Source organism: Nerophis ophidion, linkage group LG01, assembly GCF_033978795.1.
Source record: "Nerophis ophidion isolate RoL-2023_Sa linkage group LG01, RoL_Noph_v1.0, whole genome shotgun sequence".
Classification (NCBI taxonomy): Eukaryota; Metazoa; Chordata; class Actinopteri; order Syngnathiformes; family Syngnathidae; genus Nerophis; species Nerophis ophidion.
In genome coordinates, this window is record NC_084611.1 from 22,122,823 (window position 1) to 22,130,322 (window position 7,500).

Below are 7,500 nucleotides of genomic sequence, written 5' to 3' on the forward strand. Positions count from 1 at the left end.
CTTTGACTACATACCTGCATAGCTACAGGAAAATCTGTCTGGGCCTCGGGGGGGAAAAACACATCCACTGCTTTCTTAGCGAATGGCTGGTTTCCTGCAGGTGGCTGACCAACTTCAATAATGTGCAGCTGGATGAATTTCCAACACGTTATTATACAACCACAAAAGGGAGACAACCACAAAAAACAAAATCAGATTTCATCCAAATAATGATGACAGTGTTCTTGATGTTAAAACCATTGTTTGCTATAGACTTATTACATCCTTGTGCAATGTTCAAAAGCTCCTCACCTTTCCTCCAGCTTGTGTGCGCACAGCAAAGCAGAAGAGGGTGGACGGTTTGCCGTTCCCCTCTGCCTTAAACTCCCCGAATGCAGCAGTGTGACCTTCTATTGGCTGGGACACTTTTCTCTCCACGGAATAGAGTTGCATTGCCCCAACCACACGATTTTGCTATAAGGACAGGCAGACAAAAGCTTTAGACAATGCATGGCAAATTGCTGAATCTCCTCTTCCTGCTCTTTGAAACAGGGAGCAAAAATAAAATAATATCTGCTTGACATCCATGCCGTCGCTTATTTGGTATTTCCATTCCGTCAGAGATACTGAATTAATATCTGCTTAAAGGTGCTGTTTGCAACTTCCTCACAGTAATATTTTACATACCAAAAAATATAACAAGAACACCACCGACTAGCTTATGTTATCATTAATAGTTTCACTCATACTTGCCAACCCTACCGATTTTCCCGGGAGACTCCCGGATTTCAGTGCCCCTCCCGAGAATATCCCGGGGCAACCATTCTCCCGAATTTGTCCCGATTTCCACCCGGACAACCTCAAAGGAATTGCCTTTAACGTCATCTACAACCGGTCATCATGTCCGCTTTTTATTCATACAGACAACGTGCCGGCCCAGTCATACAATATGTGCGGCTTAAAAGCCATATAGGTCCAACTAACGGTGGCCGTATAAACAACTTTAACACTGTTACTAATATGCACCACACTGTGAACCCACACCAAACAAGAATGACAAACACATTTCTCGAGAGCATCCGCAACGTAACACAACATAAACACAAGAGAACAAATACCCAGAATCCTTTGCACTATTAACTCTTCCGGCACGCTACAATAAAAACCCCCGCAAACCCCTCCAACCAACCCCTCACCCCCAACCACCTCCCCGATCTCCCGAATTCGGAGGTCTCAAGGTTGGCAAGTATGGTTGAACTGAACACATTTATTTGACAATGCTCTGTATTTTTCACAATTACAAAATGTATGTAATACTTTTTTACCGGCCCGAATACAATTATTGGCGTTTACGGCGGTCACTCACCTGGTCTCATCAACACATAGGTGCAGGAAGCACATGCACACATACAAAAGCCGTCCAAAAGGAGCAACAAACAATTTGCAGTCACGTTGTTGTTATGATAGAATATACGTTAAATGACAGCTAACACTAACTATCCAAATTGCTATTGATAGCTAACAACACCCAAACCTAAAACACGTGCATGTGTTATGTATGTACCTAATTACTTCATTACATACTAGAAGCCATAAGAGGGCGAGATATACTGTTTAAAATACATTGGAATGTTGGTGCCCTCCAAGCATCTGTGTAAGTGTTGCAAACAGCACCTTTAAGTTAAATAAAGGAGAAAGGGTGTTATCAGAATATAGGTATAGTGGGGCAAAAAAGTATTTAGTCAGCCACCAATTGTGCAAGTTCTCCCACTTAAAATGATGACAGAGGTCTGTAATTTTCATCATAGGTACACTTCAACTGTGAGAGACAGAATGTGAAAAAAAAATCCAGGAATTCACATTGTAAGAATTTTAAATGACGAGTTGAGTTTATCCCAAAAAGTTCTATTTTGATTGGGAGAATGTCTGACCACATGACATTCTCCCAATCCTCTCCTGTATCATCCATGTATCAATTTTGGTATAAACTCAACTTGTTGTGTTTGGAGGAAGAAGAATACTGAGTTGCATCCCAATAACACCATACCAACTGTGAAGCATGGGGGTGGAAACATCATGCTTTGGGGCTGTGTTTCTGCTAAGGGGACAGGACGATTGATCCGTGTTAAGGAAAGAATGAATGGGGCCATGTATCGTGAGATTTTGAGCCAAAACCTCTTTCCGTCAGTGAGAGCTTTGAATGGTTGACCAAATACTTATTTTCCACCATAATTTACAAATAAATTCTTTAAAATTCCTACAATGTGAATTCCTGGATTTTTTTTCACATTCCGTCTCTCACAGTTGAAGTGTACCTATGATGAAAATTACAGACCTCTGTCATCATTTTAAGTGGGAGAACTTGCAGAATCGGTGGATGACTAATTACTTTTTTGCCCCACTGTAAAGAATCCCAGATTGGACAAACATTCCACTTGTTATACAGGACATTTTTGTGTGATGAACAAGTACACACTTACCTGTGCAGAAATCCCTATCAACAGCAGCCACTTCTGTTGTTCGTCAGTTCTGTAGTTAATAATCTGACATCCTGTTAGACTGGCGTGCCGATCGAATACTTTGCTTGGTTGGGAATCCCCTTCCATGCTCCAATGATAGACGGCCGTGTCCGTCACCAAGGCAACGGTATTTACCGATATCCACTTCCAGAACATGACCTCTTCAGTCATTGTGTGAGCCTTCATCTTGCTCTTCATCTCTATGTTAAAGATCTGCAGAGTCTTAGCAGCTGTGGGGCAGCGCAGTAAAGGATGAGGTCAATAAGCAGACAGCACAAGCGGGAAAAAAAAACAAAAAAACTGCGAAATAAAATGGGATATTTAACAATGTTTGACAATCAGCTTTTGATGAAGTGATACCTTTACTTGTTCACAGGAAGATTATGTGGGAGTTAAAAATATCTAACCTCGATTCAAAACATGGAGATAGATGAATAGAGTAATAATGTATTCAAATACCTAACTCGCGGTTCATAATCATTAAGATTATGGTTCTGAAAGAAAAGCGAGTGAGGCTAAACACTCCATCTTTTCAATTAGCTAAGATTTGAGCATTTCAAATCAGTACTATTGTTATGTGCTGTCTAAATGTGCTGTAATATATCATTATAGCTCTTTAGTCTATATTTGGTATCCAAATGTGGTGTCCAATAAAAAAAAAAAATTCAATAAAAAAAAACTAAGAAATTCCCCATGCATAAATGTGGCATCCAACAAATGCTATTTCAAATAAAATTATCTACCATGCAGGTGAGGTCACAGTCACTCTATCAGCACACATCAGTTCATGCTAACACACGTTAGTTTTCGTAAAAGGGTAGCGCCAACAAGTTATGTTGAGGCAATGTGCAGCCAGTGAGTGTGTGTGTGTGTGTGTGTGTGTGTGTGTGTGTGTATTTCCTAAACAGTTGTCTCCCTTTTGATTGATTGGAAGCCAACATAACACTGAACTTGAGACAGGTATTTTGCAAGCTTTTATGTGGGAGGCAAGTTTACTGTCATCATCACAACAGAGCGCCAGGCGAGCAGACAGACAGCCAGCAACTCACCGTCTGAAAAAAGAAAAAACGCCAGGGAGAGAAAGAGCACAAAAAAAAGGTCAGTCACGATAAGAAAGACCTAAAACAGATGAAGGGGAGTGGGTAAACAAGAACTCATTATACCCTTGGGGAGATAAAAATTAGCTTTTTCGAAAATCATTTTGATTAGTGCTTGTGTGTGAGCACTGTGTGGCACAAAATCAATTCCTAACAATAATTTTATACATTCAGGTGGTAGAACTGAGTGCACTTGGTGTCAATCTTGATTAATTTCTGACACTAATGACATTAAAACAGTCACTACATGACTGTGACCTTCCCACAGCATTCGTAGTAGATTTATCTGTTCAGGCTAAAGCTACATAAATAGCATACAGACATCATGACTCTGGATAGATAAACACAAATATTGTTGTTGATTTAAAGCCACAATTTTTAGGCAGCTGTGCAGCACACTACATTTAATGTGGCACGTACCTTTCAAGGCAATGACCTTGCTGGTGGGGTTCATGATGGCGCTGTCAGCAGAGATGGGTCTCCTGATGGGGTTGGTTGGGTCGGACAGGTCCACAATCACCACCTGGTTCTGCTCGCCCACTTTCTCTCTTATGCAGATAAACTTGTCTGACTCCATGGTCAGATAGCTGAACCCAATGTTGGCTGGGTTGACACCCAGGTTCTGCAGCTAGAGTTGAAAAACATCATTCCGTTATTCTGGTGCATGGATTGATAATTGTGCTAAATCGTAATCAGATAATGACTATGTAGACACCCACATTTTTCCTAATTATCTTTTTCAGCTTAAAGATACACATTACACAATCAACCCCTTACTTTAACTCAGAATATAACCAGACACAGTATGAACATATTTTGGCTTGATTGTTGATTGAATATCTTTTTAGCATACAAAAACACCTTTAACGGTCCATCTTACCAACATTAGTAGCTGGCAACAATGCAGACCAGGAAAATGTGTAAATGATCAACAAATACTAAAATCAGACTGTTTATTAATGAAATACTGACTCATAAGAGACTATACAATGTCAAAACAAACCGTAATCAAAGTAATACTACTATAGTATGAGGCCTGTAACCCATCGGCTATAGATAAGTCATTTCTTAACTACCAATACGTATTTATTAGTACAAGTAAAAAATAAACATAGAAGGGGACTTATGTCTTTTCACTTTTCTCACTTATAAATGTTGGACACACCTGTAACATAAGAAATCATAAGGTTGATGCATTTAGGCGTGAGCTTGCACAGGATGCCTTTGAAAACTGTGTTTTGCCTTGTTTTAAAAGTCAGCCTGACTTCACAAATTGGCGAACATACTATGTGGAGATCTGAGTTTCTGCTGTTGGACAGCCTCCTCTGCCTCACCTGTGCAGAGAGTGCTGCCCGGAGCATTGTCTATTATTGCAACTCATTGCATGCCCTTCCCCTGCTCTGATGTCTATAAAATTAATATTTGCAAGTGTATTTGTCCACAGCATTTTACACAGGACTGTTTTGTCTAAATGGATGAGTACAAAGCTGGATTAGCCTCCTAACATAATACAAAAAAAGACGGCACTATTACAACGTTGAGGAACCACAAGAAGGTATTCAATTCAACTTACATTGAATTGAGACAAAAGCATATCCAATAAATATGATTTAGACTAGGGTTGTACCGATCCGATATTTGGATCGGATCGGCCACCGATATTGGCCAAAAAATGCGTATCCGCAAGGCATGGGAAAATGCCAATCCAGATCCAGTTTTTAAAAACTCTGGTCCGTGTTTTCCAACGCACCAATTTAAAAAATACATTCCACTCTTCTGCTGCTCCCTACGCTCCGTTACACATTTTCTAGCACACCTTCAACACATCCACAGGTCTGTGTTCTAACCGTTAAGACGGCCGTGTGAACTAAAAGTTACGGTAAAAATGTCACCTGTGTGGGATTATTTTACCCTACAAAACAAAAAAGATGAAGAGGTGGAGTGCAAAACATGCCACGTGGTGGTAAAGTTGTAAGACATTTTAATGACTCTTAAAAGTGAGAGGATTTTTAGCACTCATCATTGATGAACACAGGAGCAGGCTGGCACCTGACCATCTTGAAGTGCTTGTCTTTGTTAGAAAGAATCTCCCCATTATGCTTGGGCTTCAATTGTTTGCCCCCCCCTGACTGGGGCAAACAATTGAAAGGAGTGTGTAGATAGTTTTTTTTTTGTTTTTTTTTAAGTTTACACTTGTTCAAGAGCAAGTATTGATGTTGAGTTATAGACATTTTATCCCACTCAGGTTGTTTGTGTGTTTTGCTTTTTTTTAATAATGTTTACAGCATTATTTGCACTTTATACTATTCACTTTTTTACTGTTTAATGATGCCATTTCTGTTTGTCATGTATAATATTTGATATTTTGTGTTTATCCTTGAATACCAACCATTGTGTATTATTCAAACTCACCTAATTCAGCTGGCTAGTTGTTATAAAGAGTACTAAAACCCTTTTCAACATGAATCTGACAACTAAGTAGGCTAAATAACTTTAATACATGCTCGGATAGGCCAGTATCGGTATTAGATAGGAAGTGCAAAAACAATATCCGTATCGGATCGGAAGAGCAAAAACCTGGATCGGGACAGCCCTAATTTAGACCAGTGGTTCTGAACCTTTTTTGACATGGGGTCCAAACGTTTTTACTACAGAGGGTCCTGGGGCCCACTTTAATGTTAATGCTGAATTAGTAATCTTACTCTTGATTTTAAACATATTTAGTAATTATATCTAACCTACTTCAAGTTTAACAGGATAAACTTTGTGAAATTATATAAAACTTGTCAATGAATGTTCTCATGTATCCAGGTCATTGTCATCTCAGGGCACTCAATCGATTGGTCAGATCTAGTCTGACCGGCCTAAGTCTACGAGCACAAACTGATGAAGCCTATTCGGATGAGAGGCGAAACGTCTCCTAAGGCAAACCATTCCAGTTGCGATCGATTGAATGCTGAGATGATAACAGGCCAATACACAATAAACTATTGTGAAACCTCCGTAATTTATTTAGAATTGTACAAAACTATATTATGGGAACTTTGAGGAAGTCGCCAGAATTGTAGCTGAACTTTAATCCTCTTCAAAAGGGCAAAAATGATAAACGGTATGATGGTGAACTGCTGTAAAGCTCCAGAAAATTAATTATACAGTTTTAAATTAAAATCTAAAAACCATTATTGATAACCGCACTTTGATAAACCGATAAACCAGCTAGCAGAGGCTCACTAGATAGCTTGAATGCTAATATGGATACAAAACACATTGACATCTTTACCTATTAAGAAACTACATACCTCAATCTAAACTTGTATAAAACACATTACTCTCTGAGCAATTAAGTTATTCATCTCTGCACATTAAACATAAAAGCTGTGCTCTCTTGAAACAGAGTGATTGATCTATTCTCGGAAGAACATGACACATACAGGGGTGTCTACAACAGAAAGTGAACTCGTGTGACGTCACATACCTCGGAGTAGTTTGCCTTCATCCTAAAAAACTCACTCAAAAACCTTTACAAATTAATTTAAAAAAAAGATAAGCCTGTTTAAAATTCTGCTAAAATTCATTATTTAAAATTCATTATTTAAAAACAAACTAAACTTGGTTGAAACATTTCTGTGTGTATAAGTAAAGTACTTTTTGAGCATATTCAACAATACTGTGATAATAATGATACTCATGATAATTTGGGTAAAAACTGGGGATATAACTATCTGAACATTTCATCTCACACTTATTAACAAAATTACCATGGGCATTATTGCCACATTATTGTTTAATGTGCTCAAAAAGTACTTATTAAACATATTATGTTTATTTCAGTGCTTTAATATGTTTATCTCCTTCCGTTTTAAAAATGTTAGTGTTCTTTTAATGATAACAGATAATGTGTTGGG

General features: G+C 38.6%; 1 protein-coding gene across 3 annotated transcripts in view; it reads right to left on the bottom strand.

Annotated features, from left to right (window-relative positions):
* Nucleotides 1-7,500, bottom strand: part of cltcl1 (clathrin, heavy chain-like 1) — a 73,877-nt gene that overhangs the window by 34,708 nt on the left and 31,669 nt on the right. For all 3 annotated transcript variants that reach the window (XM_061898347.1, XM_061898339.1, XM_061898330.1), the window contains exons 2-5: nt 4,016-4,223; nt 2,460-2,728; nt 292-453; nt 15-128 (exon numbers count right to left, since the gene is read on the bottom strand). In XM_061898347.1, the coding sequence (XP_061754331.1) occupies nt 15-128; nt 292-453; nt 2,460-2,728; nt 4,016-4,223 (753 nt within the window). The remainder of the gene's footprint in view (nt 1-14; nt 129-291; nt 454-2,459; nt 2,729-4,015; nt 4,224-7,500) is intronic.